Here is a 27,372-nt window from a genome sequence, read left to right on the forward strand (position 1 = left end):
GTCTGTACGCTGTTCTGTAAGGAGATGATCCAGAGAGAAGCCCAGGCTGTTCAACTGTTTGCTGACTTTACACACCATGGTTTTGGGGAGAAAGCTATATTCTAGATGTGTTTGTTTCTAGTTCATTTCATCTCTGTGCTGATGGATTTGATATTTATGCTGCGGTCTGTCACAACAGACTCATTTCCCAGTAGTTTAAAATGTATTGTTTTAGTGATCGTTTCACTGTCTTTTGGTCGTGATGTGAATTGCTCAAACTGTCTGTAATATTCTGTGATCAGTCCTTCAAATGTCGTCATATGAACATGTGTCCTGTAGATTCATGACAATTCACAGGTTTTGCACCTCTCTCTCTCGATTCTTTGGGTCCAGTCTGGACTGGCTCATGTATAATTCAACTAGCGTGCTGGTCGGGTTAGAGAGAGAGTTGTGGCTTGGAAACGTGTCACTGTATTGGATTTCTCCGGGCCAACACATAACGAAGTGTCTGTGTTTAATGTAGTCCTCATGTACCAGGGGCTGTGTGTTGCCTATTGGACATACTGTAGATCAGTGGTTACACAGAGGAGGGAACCAAAAAGCTTTGAGATTGTAAGCTAACATACTGTAGGACCACAAACCTAGCTGCACCGAAGGCTTACATGGATATATTTAGGCTGATAGATATTCACATAGATGTACGTATGGCAACCACCTGGTTACTCAACCCTGCACCTTAGAGGCTGCTGCCCTATGTACATAGACATGGAATCACTGGTCACTTTAATAGTGTTTACATACTGTTTTACTCCTCTCATATGTACATACTGTATTCTATTCTACTGTATTTTAGTCTATGCCACTCCAACATTGCTCGTCCACATATTTATTTATTCTTAATTCCATTCCTTTACTTTAGATGTGTGTGTATTGTTGTGTATTGTTAGATATTACTGCACTGTTGGTGCCAGAAACACAAGCATTTCACAACACCCGCAATAACATCTGATAAATATGTGTATATGTGACCAATAACATCTGCTAAACATGTGTATATGTGACCAATAACATCTGCTAAACATGTGTATAAATGACCAATAACATCTGCTAAACATGTGTATATATGACCAATAACATCTGCTAAACATGTGTATATGTGACCAATAACATCTGCTAAACATGTGTATATATGACCAATAACATCTGCTAAACATGTGTATATGTGACCAATAACATCTGCTAAACATGTGTATATATGACCAATAACATCTGCTAAACATGTGTATATGTGACCAATAACATCTGCTAAACATGTGTATATGTGACCAATAACATCTGCTAAACATGTGTATATGTGACCAATAACATCTGCTAAACGTGTGTATATATGACCAATAACATCTGCTAAACATGTGTATATGTGACCAATAACATCTGATAAACATGTGTATATGTGACCAATAACATCTGCTAAACATGTGTATATATGACCAATAACATCTGCTAAACATGTGTATATATGACCAATAACATCTGCTAAACATGTGTATATGTGACCAATAACATCTGATAAACATGTGTATATGTGACCAATAACATCTGCTTAACATGTGTATATATGACCAATAAAATATGATTAGGTTTAAAGGGAGTGGATCTGCCGTGGAATATACATTAACATTAGTGTTCCCACTTTACACATAGTTACTGTTATCTGCTGGTAGAAAATCTAACAGGGCAAGTCAAGGATGTTTTTATGTACTTGGATTGTCGAACACAGGTGAATGTTATGAGCTTGGTGGAAGCAGTCTGGTCTCATGAGAGCTCACATTGTGTTTTACTTCACGTGAGCACAGCGGTCAGTCTGTTTGACCAGGCTAGAACGTTATTATAGGAGGCTGACGATGAGAAGAGGATTAGAGGATTGGGTCGGTGTGACGTGATGCAGATTTACCTTGTCATGACACAATGTTGGAGAAGACTTTCAAAGACTCCTCCTGCTGTTTAAACTATCCTAATCATTTAGTCTACGTTTTGCCTAGTCAACATTTCTCAGAGATTCCACAGAATGGGTAACCGAAAAGGCTTGGGAACCTGAAGTTACCCTTGGGAAGTGCTGGCGGAAACCGGTGCGATTCAAATCTGTCTACAAGGCTGGTGGTGGAAACCGGTGCGAGGCAAGTCTGTCTACAAGGCTGCTTGTTGAAACCGGTGCGTGGCAAGTCTGTCTGCAAGGCTGCTTGTTGAAACCGGTGCGAAGCAAGTCTGTCTGCAAGGCTGCTTTTTGAAACCGGTGCAAGGCAAGTCTGTCTGCAAGGCTGCTTGTTGAAACCGGTGCAAGGCAAATCTGTCTGCAAGGCTGCTTGTTGAAACCGGTGCGAGGAAAGTCTGTCTGCAAGGCTGCTGGTGGAAAACCGGTGCGAGGCAAGTCTGTCTGCAAGGCTGCTTATGGAAACCGGTGCGAGGCAAGTCTGTCTGCAAGGCTGCTTGTTGAAACCGGTGCGAGGCAAATCTGTCTGCAAGGCTGCTTGTGGAAAACCCTTGCGAGGCAAGTCTGTCTGCAAGGCTGCTTGTTGAAACCGGTGCGAGGCAAGTCTGTCTGCAAGGCTGCTTGTGGAAACCGGTGCGATGCAGGTCTGTCTGCAAGGCTGCTTGTATATGCCGTTGTAGAGCCTGAATTGTTGACACACTTACAGTTTGAATAATTCTAGACACCCTCCCTATGGTTCATATTCCTGTTTATCACATAACTGTGTTTCTGTCTTGTGTTCTCTTCCTCCTCCTCTTCCTTCTTCTTCTTCTTCTTCCAGGTGGGACAGAAGAAGTAGACAAAGACTTCAAACACTTAAGTTGTTGTCTAACTTGTTATAAATGGATCAACAGTCTAGCTTGTTATAAATGGATCAACAGTCTAACTTGTTATAAATGGATCAACAGTCTAACTTGTTATAAATGGATCAACAGTCTAACTTGTTATAAATGGATCAACAGTCTAACTTTAAAAACAAAAATAAAAATTTAATCTTTATTTAACTAGGCAAGTCAGTTAAGAACAAACTCTTATTTACAATGACGGCCTACTCTGGCCAAACCCTAAACTGGATGACGCTGGACCAATTTTCTGCCGCCCTATGGGACTCCCAATCACGTCCATTGGTGACACAGCCTGGAATCAACCCAGGGTCTGTAGTGACGCCTCTAGCACTGAGACGCAGTGCCGTTAACCGCTGTGCCACTCGGCAGCCCCAACTTGTCAAAAAAGGATCAACAGTCTAAGTTGTTATAAAAGGAACAACAGTCTCTTTACTAAAATGTTGTGTCGTGTCTTGTTGTTCCAGGTGGCCCAGAAGATGTAGCTGAGGACGGCAGGTTGACAGAAGGCTGAAGACACTAGAGAAGGTTCTCAGGTGCTTCCTCCAGAGAGGTGGGGGGCTTGGGCCCTTGGAGCACCACCTCCAGGGCCTCACCATGTCCAAGAAGGGGCCCGGGGGGGCCGGGGCTGGGGGCCGAGGCAAGATGGAGAGGGCCGATACGTTGGCGGCCCTGCAGGCTGCCAATGAAGATCTGAGGGCCAAACTCACAGACATCCAGATAGAACTACAGCAGGAGAAAAGCAAGGTGGGAACTATAAGACACACATTGATTTAACATGTATTTGACCAGGAAGTCTCATTGATGTTAGAAGACCTCTTTGCCAAGGCAGGCCTGAGGCACTACAGTGGTTTTTAGATTGGTGTTTTAGACATACCCTCAAGGTAGATGTAGTGGTATACAGACAGGTTACCAATATGTCTGTGACTTTCAATATTTGATGAGGAGGAACTTGGAAAGGAGTGAAGTCTGTCTCATGGTGGGATAAAATGATGAAACATCCATGTTACCACTCAAAGCAGCCGCTGGCAGTATATTGTTTTGTATTTTTTATTTAACATTGCCAGTCAGTTAAGAACAAATTCTTATTTACAATTGTGCACCGCCCTATTGGACTCCCAATCACTGCCGGGTTGTGATACAGCCCGGGATTTGAAGCAGGGTGTCTGTAGTAACGCCTCTAGCACTGAGATGCAGTGTCTTAGACCGCTGTGATACAGCCTGGAATGGAACCAGGGTCTGTAGGGACGCCTCTAGCACTGAGATGCAGTGTCTTAGACCGCTGCGATACAGCTTGGAATGGAACCAGGGTCTGTAGTGACGCCTCTAGCACTGAGATGCAGTGCCTTAGACCGCTGCGCCACTCGGGAGCCCAGTATCAGACAGACATCTCTTCCACTGTAGATTATATTTTTCTCTGCACTGAACAATCTCCTCTATATTAATTCATTACAGGGGTAATGTGGCATTACTGTAGTACAGATTGGCTAATACGTATTCCTGTCTATGGATGAGTCACCAATGGATCCCCACTGCCTACTAAAGTGCACTACTATGGGCCTTGATCCCTATGGGCCCTGTAATATGCTGTAAAGGGAATAGGGTGCCATTTGGGAAGCAAGCCTATGTAATCTGTGCACGATAGGACTGTTTCAATGTCAGTGTGCTAGTTGACTGACAGCCTGAGGGGCTCATGGTTCGGCTGAGGGGGCGTGCCTGACATGTACCTGTCATTGGCTGTGTGTTTTGACTGACAGCTTGGGGAGCTAATTGCATAGCTGAGACCGTTACTGACATGTCCACGTCATTGGCCGTGTGTGAATGCCTTGTATAGCGGAGGAGCTGGGAGTACATTAGCTAACTTTCCACTGCTGAGTGTCTGTTTAACTTGTCAGGACATGCTTTATATTATGAGCCCCATTCTGTCAGTCTGGCTTTAAGAGACTAGCTTGGCTCCTCTGTTTGGTTACATTGACGAGGGACACCACACCAATATCATTGTGTTGTGATATGTTATAATATGTTGTGAGTTTTATATGAATTGTCTTGATCACATATCCCATATCTGTCCCAACAGAGTAGTGGTCACTGGTCAGTGTGGTATGATGGTAACTCCAATGTCTCTGAAACAGGTTTCTATTGATCTACAGTCAATCAAATCAAACTTTATTAGTCACATTCGCTGAATACCACAGGTGTAGACCTTACTGTGAAATGCTTACGTACAAGCCCTTAACCAACAATGCAGTTCAAGAAAGAGTTAAGAAAATATTTACCAAATAAAAATATATATATACAGTTGAAGTGGGAAGTTTACATACACTTAGGTTGGAGTCATTAAAACTCGTTTTTCAACCACTCCACACATTTCTTGTTAACAAACTATAATTTTGGCAAGTCGGTTAGGACATCTACTTTGTGCATGACACAAGTCATTTTTACAATAATTGTTTACAGACAGATTATTTCACTTAGAATTCATTGTATCACAATTCCAGTGGGTCAGAGGTTTACATACACTAAGTTGACTGTGCCTTTAAACAGCTTGGAAAATTCCAGAAAATCATGTCATGGCTTTAGAAGCTTCTGAAAGGCTAATTGACATAATTTGAGTCAATTGGAGGTGTACCTGTGAATGTATTTCAAGGCCTACCTTCAAACTCAGTGCCTCTTTGCTTGACATCATGGGAAAATCAAAAGAAATCAGCCAAGACCTCATATCAAAAATTGTAGACCTCCACAAGTCTGGTTCATCCTTGGGAGCAATTTCCAAATGCCGGAAGGTACCACATTCATCTGTACAAACAATAGTCCGCAAGTATAAACACCATGGGACCACGCAGCCGTCATACCGCTCAGGAAGGAGACGCGTTCTGTCTCCTAGAGATGAACGTACTTTGGTGAGAAAAGTGCAAATCAATCCCAGAACAACAGCAAAGGACCTTTTGAAGGTGCTGGCGGAAAAAGGTACAAAAGCATCTATATCCACAAATAAAACGAGTCCTATATCGACATAACCTGAAAGGCCGCTCAGCAAGGAAGAAGCCACTGCTCCAAAACCGCCATAAAAAAAGCCAGACTACGGTTTGCAACTGCACATGGGGACAAAGATCATACTTTTTGGAGAAATGTCCTGTGGTGTGATGAAACAAAAATAGAACTGTTTGATCATAATGACCATCGTTATGTTTGGAGGAAAAATGGGGACGCTTGTAAGCCGAAGAACACCATCCCACCTGTTAGCACAGGGGTGGCAGCATCATGTTGTGGGGGTGCTTTGCTGCAGGAGGGACTGTTGCACTTCACAAAATAGATGGCATCATGAGGAAAGAAAATGATGTGCAAATATTGAAGCAACATCTCAAGACATCAGTCAGGAAGTAAAGCTTGGTCACAAATGGGTCTTCCAAATGGACAATGACCCCAAGCATACTTCCAAAGTTGTGGCAAAATGGCTTAAGGACAACAAAGTCAAGGTTTTGGAGATACAAAGCCCTGACCTCAATCCCATAGAAAATGTGTGGGCAGAACTGAAAAAGCATGTGCGAGCAAGGAGGCCTACAAACCTGACTCAGTTAAACCAGCTCTGTCAGGAGGAATGGGCCAAAATTCATTCAATTTATTGAGGGAAGCTTGTGGAAGGCTACCCGAAACATTTGACCCAAGTTAACCAATTTAAAGGCAATGCTACCAAGTACTAATTGAGTGTATGTAAACTTCTGACCCACTGGGAATGTGATGAAAGAAATAAAAGCTGAAATAAATAATTCTCTCTACTATTATTCTGACATTTCACATTCTTGAAATAAAGTGGCGATCCTTAACTGACCTAAGACAGGGAATTTTTGCTAGGATTAAATTTCAGGAATTGTGGAACACTGAGTTTAAATGTATTTGGCTAAGGTGTATGTAAACTTCCAACTTCAACTGTAAATAAAAAGTAACACAATAAAATAACAATAACAAGGCTATATACAGGGGTACCGGTACCGAGTCAATGTGCGGGGGGTAGTCGAGGTAGTTTGTACATGTAGGTAGGGGTTAAGTCACAATCCCCATCAAGAACCTGTGAGGAGATGAAGCACCATGCCTGAAGAATGTTTCAGACAATATGATGTCACAATAAGCAAACTTATCGCCCACTATGCAGGTTTATTTCAGACAATATGATGTCACAATAAGGAAACTAATCGCCCACTATGCAGGTTTATTTCAGACAATATGATGTCACAGTAAGGAAACTTATCGCCCACTATGCAGGTTTATTTCAGACAATATGATGTCACAATAAGGAAACTTATCGCCCACTATGCAGGTTTATTTCAGACAATGTGATGTCACAATAAGGAAACTTATCGCCCACTATGCAGGTTTATTTCAGACAATATGATGTCACAATAAGGAAACTTATCGCCCACTATGCAGGTTTATTTCAGACAATATGATGTCACAATAAGGAAACTTATCGCCCACTATGCAGGTTTATTTCAGACAATATGATGTCACAATAAGGAAACTTATCGCCCACTATGCAGGTTTATTTCAGACAATATGATGTCACAGTAAGGAAACTTATCGCCCACTATGCAGGTTTATTTCAGACAATATGATGTCACAATAAGGAAACTTATCGCCCACTATGCAGGTTTATTTCAGACAATGTGATGTCACAATAAGGAAACTTATCGCCCACTATGCAGGTTTATTTCAGACAATATGATGTCACAATAAGGAAACTAATCGCCCACTATGCAGGTTTATTTCAGACAATATGATGTCACAATAAGGAAACTTATCGTCCACTATGCAGGTTTATTTCAGACAATGTGATGTCACAATAAGGAAACTTATCGCCCACTATGCAGGTTTATTTCAGACAATATGATGTCACAATAAGGAAACTTATCGCCCACTATGCAGGTTTATTTCAGACAATATGATGTCACAATAAGGAAACTTATCGCCCACTATGCAGGTTTATTTCAGACAATATGATGTCACAGTAAGGAAACTTATCGCCCACTATGCAGGTTTATTTCAGACAATGTGATGTCACAATAAGGAAACTTATCGCCCACTATGCAGGTTTATTTCAGACAATATGATGTCACAATAAGGAAACTTATCGCCCACTATGCAGGTTTATTTCAGACAATATGATGTCACAATAAGGAAACTTATCGCCCACTATGCAGGTTTATTTCAGACAATATGATGTCACAATAAGGAAACTTATCGTCATGGTTTATTTTGACAATGGAGGCAGTTACCACTTAGCTGTCTGTCTTACATTACCCTGATTGTTTGGTCGCAGTGTTTATCTTTAAACATAATCATGTCTTTTTTATCTAGTTCAGATTTTTCTCAAAGTTTCTTGTTACTCTCTTGGATTTTTATTCATGGGTCATATGATACAATGTGACTCTTAGGATTTTAAGTGAAGATAAAATGATCTGGAATAACGTCTTGATTCTGCCACTGCATGGTCTTGCAGTATGATTGAGCATTTGTATTCTAATAGATGGAGTGACTAGCGCTGGGCTCAGCAGGTGTTAAGCATCAGTGCTCCACTCGGTCTCACTCCTAATGAATACACCCCAGTTTTATAGCTGCAAGGCAACAAGAGCATTGTAAAACCTAACCTTTGACCCTTGTGAATAGTTGTATCTTAAATGCAGAAATTGCTTATTTCCGCTGTTGGTGTTGCTATCTGCTTGTTACTGTACCTTGGAAACCACCGATGAACCAGGAACGGAAATGGTGAACAGAAATGGGTCTATTTTAATTTTTTTTAAAGTGTGAAATACAGCTGGGAATAGTCTCAATAATGTGAAGATGTAAATGATGGATCTGAAGAGGGTATTGAACCAACTAATAGCCTTGTTGCACCCTCGACAACTACTATGATTATTATTATTTGACCATGCTGGTCATTTACGAACATTTTAACATCTTGACCATGTTCTGTTATAATATCCACCCGGCACAGCCAGAAGAGGACTGGCCACCCCTCATAGCCTGGTTCCTCTCTAGGTTTCTTCCTAGGTTTTTGGCCTTTCTCAGGAGTTTTTCCTAGGGAGTTTTTCCCAGCCACCGTGCTTCTTTCACATGCATTGCTTGCTGTTTGGGGTTTTAGGCTGGGTTTCTGTACAGCACTTTGAGATTTCAGCTGATGTACGAAGGGCTATATAAATACATTTGATTTGATTTGATTTAAAGATGCCTGTGATTAACAAGACAAATGACTCCTAATGCTACTCTACCATTCTACAGTAGCCTAGTCAGCCTAGTGTTAATGCTATTCTACCATTCTACAGTAGCCTAGTCAGCCTAGTGTTAATGCTATTCTACCATTCTACAGTAGCCTAGTCAGCCTAGTGTTAATGCTATTCTACCATTCTACAGTAGCCTAGTCAGCCTAGTGTTAATGCTATTCTACCATTCTACAGTAGCCTAGTCAGCTTAGTGTTAATGCTATTCTACCATTCTACAGTAGCCTAGTCAGCTTAGTGTTAATGCTATTCTACCATTCTACAGTAGCCTAGTCAGCTTAGTGTTAATGCTATTCTACCATTCTACAGTAGCCTAGTCAGCTTAGTGTTAATGCTATTCTACCATTCTACAGTAGCCTAGTCAGCCTAGTGTTAATGCTATTCTACCATTCTACAGTAGCCTAGTCAGCCTAGTGTTAATGCTATTCTACCATTCTACAGTAGCCTAGTCAGCCTAGTGTTAATGCTATTCTACCATTCTACAGTAGCCTAGTCAGCCTAGTGTTAATGCTATTCTACCATTCTACAGTAGCCTAGTCAGCTTAGTGTTAATGCTATTCTACCATTCTACAGTAGCCTAGTCAGCTTAGTGTTAATGCTATTCTACCATTCTACAGTAGCCTAGTCAGCTTAGTGTTAATGCTATTCTACCATTCTACAGTAGCCTAGTCAGCTTAGTGTTAATGCTATTCTACCATTCTACAGTAGCCTAGTCAGCCTAGTGTTAATGCTATTCTACCATTCTACAGTAGCCTAGTCAGCCTAGTGTTAATGCTATTCTACCATTCTACAGTAGCCTAGTCAGCTTAGTGTTAATGCTATTCTACCATTCTACAGTAGCCTAGTCAGCCTAGTGTTAATGCTATTCTACCATTCTACAGTAGCCTAGTCAGCCTAGTGTGTGTCTGATTAATGATTATGTCAATGTAATCACAGAAGACTCCAATGTCTGAGTGAGGGGGTCAGCCCAGTGCTCCTGATTAAGGGGGTCAGTCCAGTGCTCCTGATTAAGGGGGTCAGCCCAGTGCTCCTGAGTGAGGGGGTCAGCCCAGTGCTCCTGAGTGAGGGGGTCAGCCCAGTGCTCCTGAGTAAGGGGGTCAGCCCAGTGCTCCTAGGTAAGGGGGTCAGCCCAGTGCTCCTAGGTAAGGGGGTCAGCCCAGTGCTCCTAGGTAAGGGGGTCAGCCCAGTGCTCCTAGGTAAAGGGGTCAGCCCAGTGCTCCTGAGTGAGCGCGTCAGCCCAGTGCTCCTAGGTAAGGGGGTCAGCCCAGTGCTCCTGAGTAAGGAGGTCAGCCCAGTGCTCCTGAGTGAGGAGGTCAGCCCAGTGCTCCTAGGTAAGGGGGTCAGCCCAGTGCTCCTGAGTGAGGAGGTCAGCCCAGTGCTCCTGAGTGAGGAGGTCAGCCCAGTGCTCCTGGGTAAGGGGGTCAGCCCAGTGCTCCTGAGTGAGGAGGTCAGCCCAGTGCTCCTGAGTGAGGAGGTCAGCCCAGTGCTCCTAGGTAAGGGGGTCAGCCCAGTGCTCCTGGGTAAGGGGGTCAACCCAGTGCTCCTAGGTAAGGGGTCAGCCCAGTGCTCCTAGGTAAGGGGGTCAGCCCAGTGCTCCTAGGTAAGGGGGTCAGCCCAGTGCTCCTAGGTAAGGGGGTTAGCCCAGTCCTCCTAGGTAAGGGGGTCAGCCCAGTGCTCCTAGGTAAGGGGGTCAGCCCAGTGCTCCTAGGTAAGGGGGTCAGCCCAGTGCTCCTAGTTAAGGGGGTCAGCCCAGTGCTCCTAGGTAAGGGGGTCAGCCCAGTCCTCCCAGGTAAGGGGGTCAGCCCAGTGCTCCTAGGTAAGGGGGTCAGCCCAGTGCTCCTAGGTAAGGGGGTCAGCCCAGTGCTCCTAGGTAATGGGGTCAGCCCAGTGCTCCTAGGTAAGGGGTCAGCCCAGTGCTCCTAGGTAAGGGGGTCAGCCCAGTGCTCCTAGGTAAGGGGGTCAACCCAGTGCTCCTGAGTAAGGGGGTCAGCCCAGTGCTCCTAGTTAAGGGGGTCAGCCCAGTGCTCCTGGGTAAGGGGGTCAGCCCAGTGCTCCTGGACTCTGTGTGCTCTGCTCCAGATGATCTGCTGCTCTCTACCCCCAGTAACAGTCCATGTCAAAGGGACCATTGTGACATCTAATGTTAGACACTACTGTCTGTCTGTGTGTCTGTGGAGGCCAGGGGGTCCCTTCCCTGTTGTTTGGCTGTCTGAATGAACAATGCTCTCTGCTCTGCATGTATGACCCAACCAATGCAGGTTTAGTTATATACTGTAGAGCAAACTGTATGATATAGCAGGTTTAGTTATAGATAACAGGCTGTATGATATAGCCGGTTTAGTTATAGATAACAGACTGTATTATATAACAGGTTTAGTTATAGATAACAGGTTTAGTTATAGATAACAGACTGTATTATATAGCAGGTTTAGTTATAGATAACAGGTTTAGTTATAGATAACAGGTTTAGTTATAGATAACAGGCTGTATTATATAACAGGTTTAGTTATAGATAACAGGTTTAGTTATAGATAACAGGTTTAGTTATAGATAACAGGCTGTATTATATAACAGGTTTAGTTATAGATAACAGACTGTATTATATAACAGGTTTAGTTATAGATAACAGGCTGTATTATATAACAGGTTTAGTTATAGATAACAGGCTGTATTATATAACAGGTTTAGTTATAGATAACAGGCTGTATTATATAACAGGTTTAGTTATAGATAACAGGCTGTATTATATAACAGGTTTAGTTATAGATAACAGGCTGTATGATATACAGGTTTAGTTATAGATAACAGGTTTAGTTATAGATAACAGGCTGTATTATATAACAGGTTTAGTTATAGATAACAGGTTTAGTTATAGATAACAGGCTGTATGATATAACAGGTTTAGTTATAGATAACAGGCTGTATTATATAACAGGTTTAGTTATAGATAACAGGTTTAGTTATAGATAACAGGCTGTATTATATAACAGGTTTAGTTATAGATAACAGACTGTATTATATAACAGGTTTAGTTATAGATAACAGGCTGTATGATATAACAGGTTTAGTTATAGATAACAGGTTTAGTTATAGATAACAGGTTTAGTTATAGATAACAGGTTTAGTTATAGATAACAGGCTGTATGATATAACAGGTTTAGTTATAGATAACAGGTTTAGTTATAGATAACAGGCTATATTATATAACAGGTTTAGTTATAGATAACAGGTTTAGTTATAGATAACAGACTGTATTATATAACAGGTTTAGTTATAGATAACAGGCTGTATTATATAACAGGTTTAGTTATAGATAACAGGCTGTATTATATAACAGGTTTAGTTATAGATAACAGGCTGTATTATACAACAGGTTTAGTTATAGATAACAGGCTGTATGATATAACAGGTTTAGTTATAGATAACAGGCTGTATGATATAACAGGTTTAGTTATAGATAACAGGCTGTATTATATAACAGGTTTAGTTATAGATAACAGGTTGTATTATATAACAGGTTTAGTTATAGATAACAGGCTGTATGATATAACAGGTTTAGTTATAGATAACAGGTTTAGTTATAGATAACAGGCTGTATTATATAACAGGTTTAGTTATAGATAACAGGTTTAGTTATAGATAACAGGCTGTATTATATAACAGGTTTAGTTATAGATAACAGGCTGTATGATATAACAGGTTTAGGAATAGATAACAGGTTTAGTTATAGATAACAGACTGTATTATATAACAGGTTTAGTTATAGATAACAGGCTGTATTATATAACAGGTTTAGTTATAGATAACAGGCTGTTATAGATAACAGGTTTAGTTATAGATAACAGACTGTATGATATAGCCGGTTTAGTTATAGATAACAGACTGTATTATATAACAGGTTTAGTTATAGATAACAGGTTTAGTTATAGATAACAGGCTGTATTATATAACAGGTTTAGTTATAGATAACAGGCTGCACGATATAACAGGTTTAGTTATAGATAACAGGTTTAGTTATAGATAACAGGCTATATTATATAACAGGTTTAGTTATAGATAACAGACTGTATTATATAACAGGTTTAGTTATAGATAACAGACTGTATTATATAACAGGTTTAGTTATAGATAACAGGCTGTATTATATAACAGGTTTAGTTATAGATTTTATTTATTTTATTTCACCTTTATTTAACCAGGTAGGCAAGTTGAGAACAAGTTCTCATTTACAATTGCGACCTGGCCAAGATAAAGCAAAGCAGTTCGACAACATACAAAAACACAGAGTTACACATGGAGTAAAACAACATACAATCAATGATGCAGTAGAAAAAAATAAGACTATATACAATGTGAGCAAATGATGTGAGATAATGGAGGTAAAGGCAAAAAAATGCCATGGTGGCAAAGTAAATAAAGTATGGCAAGAAAAAACACTGGAATGGTAGATTTGTAGTTTGAAGAAAGTTAAAAGTTAAAATATAAATAATATGGTGCAAAGGAGCAAAATAAATAAAATAAATAAATACAGTAGGGGAAAAGGTAGTAGTTTGGGCTCAATTAAAGATGGGCTATGTACAGGTGCAGAGATCTGTGAGCTGCTCTGACAGCTGGTGCTTAAAGCTAGTGAGGGAGATAAGTGTTTCCAGTTTTAGAGATTTTTGTAGTTCGTTCCAATCATTGGCAGCTGAGAACTGGAAGGAGAGACGACCAAAGGAGGAGTTGGCTTTAGGGGTGACCAGAGAGATATACCTGTTGGAGCGCGTGCTACAGGTGGGTGCTGCTATGGTGACCAGTGAGCGGAGATAAGGGGGGACTTTACCTAGCAGGGTCTTGTAGATGACCTGGAGCCAATGTGTTTGGCGACGATGATGAAGTGAAGGCCAGCCAACGAGAGCATACAGGTCGCAGTGGTGGGTTGGATATGGGGCTTTGGTGACAAAACGGATGGCACTGTGATAGACTGCATCCAGCTTGTTGAGTAGGGTATTGGAGGCTATTTTGTAAATGACATCGCCGAAGTCGAGGATTGGTAGGATGGTCAGTTTTACGAGGGTATGTTTGGCAGCATGAGTGAAGGATGCTTTGTTGCGAAATAGGAAGCCAATTCTAGATTTCACTTTGGATTGGAGATGATTGATGTGAGTCTGGAAGGAGAGTTTACAGTCTAACCAGACACCTAGGTATTTGTAGTTGTCCACAAATTCTAAGTTAGAACCGTCCAGAGAAGTTATGCTGGATGGGCGGGCAGGTGCAGGCAGCGATTGGTTGAAGAGCATGCATTTAGTTTTACTTGTGTTTAGGAGCAGTTGGAGACCACGGAAGGAGAGTTGAATGGCATTGAAGCTCGTCTGGAGGGTTGTTAACACAGTGTCCAAAGAAGGGCCAGAAGTATACAGAATGGTGTCGTCTGCGTAGAGGTGGATCAGAGATTCACCAGCAGCAAGAGCGACATCATTTATGTATACAGAGAAAAGAGTTGGCCCAAGAATTGAACCCTGTGGTACCCCCATAGAGACTGCCAGAGGTCCAGACAGTAGGCCCTCCGATTTGACACACTGAACTCTGTCAGAGAAGTAGTTGGTGAACCAGGCGACGCAATCGTTTGAGAAACCAAGGCTACTAAGTCTGCCGATGAGGATGTGGTGATTAACAGAGTCAAAAGCTTTGGCCAGGTCAATGAATACGGCAGCACAGTAATGTTTCTTATCGATGGCGGTTACGATGTCGTTTAGGACCTTGAGCGTGGCTGAGGTGCACCCATGACCAGCTCTGAAACCAGATTGCATAGCGGAGAGGGTGCGGTGGGATTCAAAATAGTCGGTAATCTGTTTGTTGACTTGGCTTTCGAAGACCTTAGAAAGGCAGGGTAGGATGGATATAGGTCTGTAGCAACTTGGGTCAAGAGTGTCACCTCCTTTGAAGAGGGGGATGACAGCAGCTGCTTTCCAATCTATGGGAATCTCAGACGACACGAAAGAGAGGTTGAACAGGCTAGTAATAGGGGTTGCAATAATTTCGGCAGATAATTTTAGAAAGAAAGGGTCCAGATTGTCAAGCCCAGCTGATTTGTAGGGGTCCAGATTTTGCAGATCTTTCAGAACATCAGCTGAATGGATTTGGGAGAAGGAGAAATGGGGGAGGCTTGGGCGAGTAGCTGTGGGGGGTGCAGTGCTGTTGAATGCAGTAGGGGTAGTTAGGTGGAAAGCATGGCCAGCCGTAGAAAAATGCTTATTGAAATTCTCAATTATAGTGGGCTTATCGGTGGTGACAGAGTTTCCTATCCTCAGTGCAGTGGGCAGTTGGGAGGAGGTGTTCTTATTCTCCATGGACTTTACAATGTCCCAGAACTTTTTAGAGTTGGAGTTGCACGAAGCAAATTTCTGTTTGAAAAAGCTAGCCTTGGCGTTTCTAACTGCCTGTGTGTATTGGTTTCTAACTTCCCTAAAAAGTTGCATATCGCGGGGGCAGTTCGATGCTAATGCAGAACGCCACAGGATATTTTTGTGTTGGTTAAGGGCAGTCAGGTCTGGGGAGAACCAAGGGCTATATCTGTTCCTGGTTCTAAATTTCTTGAAAGGGGCATGCTTATTTAAGATGGAGAGGAAGGCATTTTTAAAAAATAACCAGGCATCCTCTACTGACGGGATGAGGTCAATATCCTTCCAGGATACCAGGGCCAGGTCGATTAGAAAGGCTTGCTCGTTGAAATGTTTCAGGGAGCGTTTGACAGTGATGAGTGGAGGTCGTTTGACCGCTGACCCATTACGGGTGCAGGCAATGAGGCAGTGATCGCTGAGATCTTGGTTGAAAACAGCAGAGGTGTAATTAGAGGGCACATTGGTTAGGATGATATCTATGAGGGTGCCAGTGTTTGCGGCTTTGGGGTTGTACCTGGTGGGTTCATTAATAATTTGTGTGAGATTGAGGGCATCAAGCTTGGATTGTAGAATGGCTGGGGTGTTAAGCATGTCCCAGTTTAGGTCGCCTAGTAGCACGAGCTCTGAAGATAGATGGGGGGCAATCAGTTCACATATGGTGTCCAGAGCACAGCTAGGGGCCGAGGGGGGTCTATAGCAGGCGGCAACGGTGAGAGACTTGTTTTTGGAGAGGTGGATTTTTAAAAGTAGATAACAGTTTAGTTATAGATAACAGCCTTCCCTGTAGCTCAGTTGGTAGAGCATGGTGTTTGCAACACCAGGGTTGTGGGTTCGATTCCCACGGGGGGCCAGCACAGAAAAAAAATGTATGATATGTATGAAATTGTATGAAATGTATGCATTCACTACTGTAAGTCGCTCTGGATAAGAGCGTCTGCTAAATGACTAAAATGTAATGTAAATGTAAAAATATAACAGGCTGTCTGATATAACAGGTTTAGTTATAGATAACAGGCTGTATGATATAACAGGTTTAGTTATAGATAACAGGCTGTATTATATAACAGGTTTAGTTATAGATAACAGGCTGTATAATATAACAGGTTTAGTTATAGATAACAGGTTTAGTTATAGATAACAGGCTGTATAATATAACAGGTTTAGTTATAGATAACAGGTTTAGTTATAGATAACAGGTTTAGTTATAGATAACAGACTGTATTATATAACAGGTTTAGTTATAGATAACAGACTGTATTATATAACAGGTTTAGTTATAGATAACAGGTTTAGTTATAGATAACAGACTGTATGATATAACAGGTTTAGTTATAGATAACAGACTGTATGATATAACAGGTTTAGTTATAGATAACAGGTTTAGTTATAGATAACAGGTTTAGTTATAGATAACAGGCTGTATGATATAACAGGTTTAGTTATAGATAACAGGCTGTATAATATAACAGGTTTAGTTATAGATAACAGGTTTAGTTATAGATAACAGGCTGTATTATATAACAGGTTTAGTTATAGATAACAGGCTGTATGATATAACAGGTTTAGGAATAGATAACAGGTTTAGTTATAGATAACAGACTGTATTATATAACAGGTTTAGTTATAGATAACAGGTTTAGTTATAGATAACAGGCTGTATTATATAACAGGTTTAGTTATAGATAACAGACTGTATTATATAACAGGTTTAGTTATAGATAACAGGCTGTTATAGATAACAGGTTTAGTTATAGATAACAGACTGTATGATATAGCCGGTTTAGTTATAGATAACAGACTGTATTATATAACAGGTTTAGTTATAGATAACAGGTTTAGTTATAGATAACAGGCTGTATGATATAGCAGGTTTAGTTATAGATAACAGGCTGTATTATATAGCAGGTTTAGTTATAGATAACAGGCTGTATTATATAGCAGGTTTAGTTATAGATAACAGACTGTATGATATAACAGGTTTAGTTATAGATAACAGGTTTAGTTATAGATAACAGGTTTAGTTATAGATAACAGGTTTAGTTATAGATAACAGGTTTAGTTATAGATAACAGGCTGTATTATATAACAGGTTTAGTTATAGATAACAGGCTGTATTATATAACAGGTTTAGTTATAGATAACAGGCTGTATTATATAACAGGTTTAGTTATAGATAACAGACTGTATTATATAACAGGTTTAGTTATAGATAACAGGTTTAGTTATAGATAACAGGCTGTATTATATAACAGGTTTAGTTATAGATAACAGACTGTATTATATAACAGGTTTAGTTATAGATAACAGGTTTAGTTATAGATAACAGACTGTATTATATAACAGGTTTAGTTATAGATAACAGGTTTGGTTATAGATAACAGACTGTATGATATAACAGGTTTAGTTATAGATAACAGGCTGTATTATATAACAGGTTTAGTTATAGATAACAGACTGTATTATATAACAGGTTTAGTTATAGATAACAGGTTTAGTTATAGATAACAGGCTGTATTATATAACAGGTTTAGTTATAGATAACAGGCTGCACGATATAACAGGTTTAGTTATAGATAACAGGTTTGGTTATAGATAACAGGCTGCACGATATAACAGGTTTAGTTATAGATAACAGGTTTAGTTATAGATAACAGACTGTATGATATAACCGGTTTAGTTATAGATAACAGGTTTAGTTATAGATAACAGGCTGTATTATATAACAGGTTTAGTTATAGATAACAGGCTGTATGATATAACAGGTTTAGTTATAGATAACAGGCTGTATTATATAACAGGTTTAGTTATAGATAACAGGCTGTTATAGATAACAGGTTTAGTTATAGATAACAGACTGTATGATATAGCCGGTTTAGTTATAGATAACAGACTGTATTATATAACAGGTTTAGTTATAGATAACAGGTTTAGTTATAGATAACAGGCTATATTATATAACAGGTTTAGTTATAGATAACAGACTGTATTATATAACAGGTTTAGTTATAGATAACAGACTGTATTATATAACAGGTTTAGTTATAGATAACAGGCTGTATTATATAACAGGTTTAGTTATAGATAACAGTTTAGTTATAGATAACAGCCTTCCCTGTAGCTCAGTTGGTAGAGCATGGTGTTTGCAACACCAGGGTTGTGGGTTCGATTCCCACGGGGGGCCAGCACAGAAAAAAAATGTATGATATGTATGAAATTGTATGAAATGTATGCATTCACTACTGTAAGTCGCTCTGGATAAGAGCGTCTGCTAAATGACTAAAATGTAATGTAAATGTAAAAATATAACAGGCTGTATGATATAACAGGTTTAGTTATAGATAACAGGCTGTATTATATAACAGGTTTAGTTATAGATAACAGGCTGTATTATATAACAGGTTTAGTTATAGATAACAGGTTTAGTTATAGATAACAGGCTGTATTATATAACAGGTTTAGTTATAGATAACAGGCTGTATGATATAACAGGTTTAGGAATAGATAACAGGTTTAGTTATAGATAACAGACTGTATTATATAACAGGTTTAGTTATAGATAACAGGTTTAGTTATAGATAACAGGCTGTATTATATAACAGGTTTAGTTATAGATAACAGACTGTATTATATAACAGGTTTAGTTATAGATAACAGGCTGTTATAGATAACAGGTTTAGTTATAGATAACAGACTGTATGATATAGCCGGTTTAGTTATAGATAACAGACTGTATTATATAACAGGTTTAGTTATAGATAACAGGTTTAGTTATAGATAACAGACTGTATGATATAACAGGTTTAGTTATAGATAACAGGCTGTATGATATAGCAGGTTTAGTTATAGATAACAGGCTGTATTATATAGCAGGTTTAGTTATAGATAACAGGCTGTATTATATAGCAGGTTTAGTTATAGATAACAGACTGTATGATATAACAGGTTTAGTTATAGATAACAGGTTTAGTTATAGATAACAGGTTTAGTTATAGATAACAGGTTTAGTTATAGATAACAGGTTTAGTTATAGATAACAGGCTGTATTATATAACAGGTTTAGTTATAGATAACAGGCTGTATTATATAACAGGTTTAGTTATAGATAACAGGCTGTATTATATAACAGGTTTAGTTATAGATAACAGACTGTATTATATAACAGGTTTAGTTATAGATAACAGGTTTAGTTATAGATAACAGGCTGTATTATATAACAGGTTTAGTTATAGATAACAGACTGTATTATATAACAGGTTTAGTTATAGATAACAGGTTTAGTTATAGATAACAGACTGTATTATATAACAGGTTTAGTTATAGATAACAGGTTTGGTTATAGATAACAGACTGTATGATATAACAGGTTTAGTTATAGATAACAGGCTGTATTATATAACAGGTTTAGTTATAGATAACAGACTGTATTATATAACAGGTTTAGTTATAGATAACAGGTTTAGTTATAGATAACAGGCTGTATTATATAACAGGTTTAGTTATAGATAACAGGCTGCACGATATAACAGGTTTAGTTATAGATAACAGGTTTAGTTATAGATAACAGGCTATATTATATAACAGGTTTAGTTATAGATAACAGGATGTATTATATAACAGGTTTAGTTATAGATAACAGGTTTAGTTATAGATAACAGGTTTGGTTATAGATAACAGGCTGCACGATATAACAGGTTTAGTTATAGATAACAGTTTAGTTATAGATAACAGACTGTATGATATAACAGGTTTAGTTATAGATAACAGGCTGTATTATATAACAGGTTTAGTTATAGATAACAGGCTGTTATAGATAACAGGTTTAGTTATAGATAACAGACTGTATGATATAGCCGGTTTAGTTATAGATAACAGACTGTATTATATAACAGGTTTAGTTATAGATAACAGGTTTAGTTATAGATAACAGGCTATATTATATAACAGGTTTAGTTATAGATAACAGACTGTATTATATAACAGGTTTAGTTATAGATAACAGACTGTATTATATAACAGGTTTAGTTATAGATAACAGGCTGTATTATATAACAGGTTTAGTTATAGATAACAGTTTAGTTATAGATAACAGCCTTCCCTGTAGCTCAGTTGGTAGAGCATGGTGTTTGCAACACCAGGGTTGTGGGTTCGATTCCCACGGGGGGCCAGCACAGAAAAAAAATGTATGATATGTATGAAATTGTATGAAATGTATGCATTCACTACTGTAAGTCGCTCTGGATAAGAGCGTCTGCTAAATGACTAAAATGTAATGTAAATGTAAAAATATAACAGGCTGTATGATATAACAGGTTTAGTTATAGATAACAGGTTTAGTTATAGATAACAGGTTTAGTTATAGATAACAGGTTTAGTTATAGATAACAGGCTGTATTATATAACAGGTTTAGTTATAGATAACAGGCTGTATTATATAACAGGTTTAGTTATAGATAACAGGTTTAGTTATAGATAACAGGCTGTATTATATAACAGGTTTAGTTATAGATAACAGGCTGTATGATATAACAGGTTTAGGAATAGATAACAGGTTTAGTTATAGATAACAGACTGTATTATATAACAGGTTTAGTTATAGATAACAGGCTGTTATAGATAACAGACTGTATGATATAACAGGTTTAGTTATAGATAACAGGCTGTATGATATAACAGGTTTAGTTATAGATAACAGGCTGTATTATATAACAGGTTTAGTTATAGATAACAGGCTGTTATAGATAACAGGTTTAGTTATAGATAACAGACTGTATGATATAGCCGGTTTAGTTATAGATAACAGACTGTATTATATAACAGGTTTAGTTATAGATAACAGGTTTAGTTATAGATAACAGGCTGTATGATATAGCAGGTTTAGTTATAGATAACAGGCTGTATTATATAGCAGGTTTAGTTATAGATAACAGGCTGTATTATATAGCAGGTTTAGTTATAGATAACAGACTGTATGATATAACAGGTTTAGTTATAGATAACAGGCTGTATTATATAACAGGTTTAGTTATAGATAACAGGCTGTATTATATAACAGGTTTAGTTATAGATAACAGACTGTATTATATAACAGGTTTAGTTATAGATAACAGGTTTAGTTATAGATAACAGGCTGTATTATATAACAGGTTTAGTTATAGATAACAGACTGTATTATATAACAGGTTTAGTTATAGATAACACGCTGTATTATATAACAGGTTTAGTTATAGATAACAGGCTGTATTATATAACAGGTTTAGTTATAGATAACAGGCTGTATTATATAACAGGTTTAGTTATAGATAACAGGCTGTATTATATAACAGGTTTAGTTATAGATAACAGGCTGTTATAGATAACAGGTTTAGTTATAGATAACAGGTTTAGTTATAGATAACAGGTTTAGTTATAGATAACAGGCTGTATTATATAGCAGGTTTAGTTATAGATAACAGGCTGTATTATATAGCAGGTTTAGTTATAGATAACAGGCTGTATTATATAGCAGGTTTAGTTATAGATAACAGGCTGTATGATATAACAGGTTTAGTTATAGATAACAGATTTAGTTATAGATAACAGACTGTATTATATAACAGGTTTAGTTATAGATAACAGGCTGTTATAGATAACAGGTTTAGTTATAGATAACAGGTTTAGTTATAGATAACAGGTTTAGTTATAGATAACAGGCTGTATTATATAGCAGGTTTAGTTATAGATAACAGGCTGTATTATATAGCAGGTTTAGTTATAGATAACAGGCTGTATTATATAACAGGTTTAGTTATAGATAACAGGCTGTATTATATAACATGTTTAGTTACAGATAACAGACTGTATGATATAACAGGTTTAGTTATAGATAACAGACTGTATGATATAACAGGTTTAGTTATAGATAACAGGCTGTATTATATAACAGGTTTAGTTATAGATAACAGACTGTATTATATAACAGGTTTAGTTATAGATAACAGGTTTAGTTATAGATAACAGACTGTATTATATAACAGGTTTAGTTATAGATAACAGGTTTAGTTATAGATAACAGACTGTATGATATAACAGGTTTAGTTATAGATAACAGGCTGTATTATATAACAGGTTTAGTTATAGATAACAGGTTTAGTTATAGATAACAGACTGTATGATATAACAGGTTTAGTTATAGATAACAGGCTGTATTATATAACAGGTTTAGTTATAGATAACAGGTTTAGTTATAGATAACAGGCTGTATTATATAACAGGTTTAGTTATAGATAACAGGCTGTATTATATAACAGGTTTAGTTATAGATAACAGGCTGTATGATATACAGGTTTAGTTATAGATAACAGACTGTATGATATACAGGTTTAGTTATAGATAACAGGCTATATTATATCAGGTTTAGTTATAGATCACAGACTGTATTATATAACAGGTTTAGTTATAGATAACAGGTTTAGTTATAGATAACAGGCTATATTATATAACAGGTTTAGTTATAGATAACAGGCTATATTATATAACAGGTTTAGTTATAGATAACAGGCTGTATTATATAACAGGTTTAGTTATAGATAACAGGCTGTATGATATAACAGGTTTAGTTATAGATAACAGGCTGTATTATATAACAGGTTTATTTATAGATAACAGGTTTAGTTATAGATAACAGGATGTATTATATAACAGGTTTAGTTATAGATAACAGACTGTATTATATAACAGGTTTAGTTATAGATAACAGGCTGTATTATATAACAGGTTTAGTTATAGATAACAGGCTGCACGATATAACAGGTTTAGTTATAGATAACAGGTTTAGTTATAGATAACAGGCTATATTATATAACAGGTTTAGTTATAGATAACAGGATGTATTATATAACAGGTTTAGTTATAGATAACAGTTTAGTTATAGATAACAGGCTGTATGATATAACAGGTTTAGTTATAGATAACAGGCTGTATGATATAGCAGGTTTAGTTATAGATAACAGGTTTAGTTATAGATAACAGGCTGTATTATATAACAGGTTTAGTTATAGATAACAGGCTGTATTATATAACAGGTTTAGTTATAGATAACAGGCTGTATGATATAACAGGTTTAGTTATAGATAACAGGCTGTATGATATAACAGGTTTAGTTATAGATAACAGATTTAGTTATAGATAACAGACTGTATTATATAACAGGTTTAGTTATAGATAACAGGCTGTATGATATAACAGGTTTAGTTATAGATAACAGGCTGTATTATATAACAGGTTTAGTTATAGATAACAGGCTGTATTATATAACAGGTTTAGTTATAGATAACAGACTGTATTATATAACAGGTTTAGTTATAGATAACAGGTTTAGTTATAGATAACAGACTGTATTATATAACAGGTTTAGTTATAGATAACAGGTTTAGTTATAGATAACAGACTGTATGATATAACAGGTTTAGTTATAGATAACAGGCTGTATTATATAACAGGTTTAGTTATAGATAACAGGTTTAGTTATAGATAACAGACTGTATGATATAACAGGTTTAGTTATAGATAACAGGCTGTATTATATAACAGTTTTAGTTATAGATAACAGGTTTAGTTATAGATAACAGGCTGTATTATATAACAGGTTTAGTTATAGATAACAGGCTGTATTATATAACAGGTTTAGTTATAGATAACAGGCTGTATGATATACAGGTTTAGTTATAGATAACAGACTGTATGATATACAGGTTTAGTTATAGATAACAGGCTATATTATATCAGGTTTAGTTATAGATAACAGACTGTATTATATAACAGGTTTAGTTATAGATAACAGGTTTAGTTATAGATAACAGGCTATATTATATAACAGGTTTAGTTATAGATAACAGGCTGTATTATATAACAGGTTTAGTTATAGATAACAGGCTGTATTATATAACAGGTTTAGTTATAGATAACAGGCTGTATGATATAACAGGTTTAGTTATAGATAACAGGCTGTATTATATAACAGGTTTAGTTATAGATAACAGGCTGTATTATATAACAGGTTTAGTTATAGATAACAGACTGTATTATATAACAGGTTTAGTTATAGATAACAGGTTTAGTTATAGATAACAGACTGTATTATATAACAGGTTTAGTTATAGATAACAGGTTTAGTTATAGATAACAGACTGTATGATATAACAGGTTTAGTTATAGATAACAGGCTGTATTATATAACAGGTTTAGTTATAGATAACAGGTTTAGTTATAGATAACAGGCTGTATTACATAACAGGTTTAGTTATAGATAACAGACTGTATTATATAACAGGTTTAGTTATAGATAACTTGGTGACATCCTCACGGTTAATCCATTTTATTCTGCATTTACAGTATACCGGTATTGTCACGATCGTCGTTTAAATAATCGGACCAAGGCTCAGTGTGAGTAGAGTTCCACATATTTATTACAGTGAAACTTCAAAACAACAAAGAATTAACGAACGTGCAATACGTAGCGCACATAGGCACTCATACAAACAATATCCCACATCGCAGGTGGGAAATAGAACACACTAAGTATGATCCCCAATTAGAGGTAACGATTATCAGCTGCCTCTAATTGGGAACCAAACACATACACCAACATAGAAATAAACTAACAAGAACTCCTCCTAGTCACGCCCTGACCTAAAACACCATAGAGAACCCAGAGGGCTCTCTATGGTCAGGGTGTGACAGGTATATATTATATTAGTAGTATTATTATTACAGTATACCAGTATATAATATATTAGTAGTATTATTATTCCAGTATACCAGTATATAATATATTAGTAGTATTATTATTACAGTATACCAGTATATAATGTATTAGTAGTATTATTATTACAGTATACCAGTATATAATATATTAGTAGTATTAGTATTACTATTACAGTATATCTATCTATTATTTTGACCTAGTAGTGACATATATCATTTACGGCATAAATGTGTTTCATTCGGTAAAATCTTCTGTAATTACTGTATATAGTGTACAGTGTTTAGGCTTTACAGTATGTGTGGTCTTCTCTGTTGGGTGTAATTAATTTAACGGATGACTGGGTCACCATAGGACACACATGGGGTGACACCATGGCCCTCCGGCTAGACTTGCCACATGTACTGAACCATCCCAGCTCCTGCACTGCTACACTGCTGCATGGCCAGCCTGTAATAACTCACTGAGGCCTGATGACAGCTAATATGTCATCGCATTTCAAATGGATGCTTCAGGCTCTCTGTTAGATCTCCAGTTAGGTTGGGGGGTTCCGTTTTCACTCAGCGGTATGGCCTGCTATGCTACTCTTGATCTCAGGGAAGTCAATTTTAGGACTGACTGACTGACTGACTGACTGACTGACTGACTGACTGACAGACAGACAGACAGACAGACAGACAGACAGACAGACAGACAGACAGACAGACAGACAGACAGACAGACAGACAGACAGACAGACAGACAGACAGACAGACAGACAGACAGACAGACAGACAGACAGAGAGTTATGCTGGTTTACATGGCCTGTAGACTCTACAGACAGGGACCAGAGTTATGCTGGTTTACATGGCCTGTAGACTCTACAGACAGGGACCAGAGTTATGCTGGTTTACATGGCCTGCAGACTCTACAGACAGGGACCAGAGTTATGCTGGTTTACATGGCCTGTAGACTCTACAGACAGGGACCAGAGTTATACTGGTTTACATGGCCTGTAGACTCTACAGACAGGGACCAGAGTTATGCTGGTTTACATGGCCTGTAGACTCTACAGACAGGGACCAGAGTTATACTGGTTTACATGGCCTGCAGACTCTACAGACAGGGACCAGAGTTATGCTGGTTTACATGGCCTGCAGACTCTACAGACAGGGACCAGAGTTATGCTGGTTTACATGGCCTGCAGACTGTACAGACAGGGACCAGAGTTATACTGGTTTACATGGCCTGCAGACTCTACAGACAGGGACCAGAGTTATGCTGGTTTACATGGCCTGCAGACTCTACAGACAGGGACCAGAGATATACTGGTTTACATGGCCTGCAGACTCTACAGACAGGGACCAGAGTTATACTGGTTTACATGGCCTGCAGACTCTACAGACAGGGACCAGAGTTATGCTGGTTTACATGGCCTGTAGACTCTACAGACAGGGACCAGAGTTATACTGGTTTACATGGCCTGTAGACTCTACAGACAGGGACCAGAGTAATACTGGTTTACATGGCCTGTAGACTCTACAGACAGGGACCCGAGTTATGCTGGTTTACATGGCCTGTAGACTCTACAGACAGGGACCAGAGTTATACTGGTTTACATGGCCTGTAGACTCTACAGACAGGGACCAGAGTTATACTGGTTTACATGGCCTGTAGACTCTACAGACAGGGACCAGAGTTATGCTGGTTTACATGGCCTGCAGACTCTACAGACAGGGACCAGAGTTATACTGGTTTACATGGCCTGTAGACTCTACAGACAGGGACCAGAGATATACTGGTTTACATGGCCTGTAGGCTCTACAGACAGGGACCAGAGTTATACTGGTTTACATGGCCTGCAGACTCTACAGACAGGGACCAGAGTTATACTGGTTTACATGGCCTGCAGACTCTACAGACAGGGACCAGAGTTATGCTGGTTTACATGGCCTGTAGACTCTACAGACAGGGACCAGAGTTATGCTGGTTTACATGGCCTGTAGACTCTACAGACAGGGACCAGAGTTATACTGGTTTACATGGCCTGTAGACTCTACAGACAGGGACCAGAGTTATGCTGGTTTACATGGCCTGTAGACTCTACAGACAGGGACCAGAGTTATACTGGTTTACATGGCCTGCAGACTCT

General features: G+C 38.1%; 2 protein-coding genes across 9 annotated transcripts in view; both read left to right on the plus strand.

Annotated features, from left to right (window-relative positions):
• Window positions 1–3,335, plus strand: part of LOC115153618 (janus kinase and microtubule-interacting protein 3-like) — a 35,591-nt gene extending 32,256 nt beyond the window's left edge. The window contains exon 5 of the mRNA XM_029699255.1: window positions 3,318–3,335. Coding sequence (XP_029555115.1) covers window positions 3,318–3,335 — 18 coding nt within the window. The remainder of the gene's footprint in view (window positions 1–3,317) is intronic.
• jakmip3 (Janus kinase and microtubule interacting protein 3) overlaps window positions 3,313–27,372 on the plus strand; it is a 69,888-nt gene continuing 45,828 nt past the window's right edge. For all 8 annotated transcript variants that reach the window (XM_029697451.1, XM_029697452.1, XM_029697453.1 and 5 more), the window contains exon 1: window positions 3,313–3,597. In XM_029697451.1, coding sequence (XP_029553311.1) covers window positions 3,448–3,597 — 150 coding nt within the window. In that variant the 5' untranslated portion in view covers window positions 3,313–3,447. The remainder of the gene's footprint in view (window positions 3,598–27,372) is intronic.

Source organism: Salmo trutta, chromosome 18, assembly GCF_901001165.1.
Source record: "Salmo trutta chromosome 18, fSalTru1.1, whole genome shotgun sequence".
NCBI lineage: Eukaryota > Metazoa > Chordata > Actinopteri > Salmoniformes > Salmonidae > Salmo > Salmo trutta.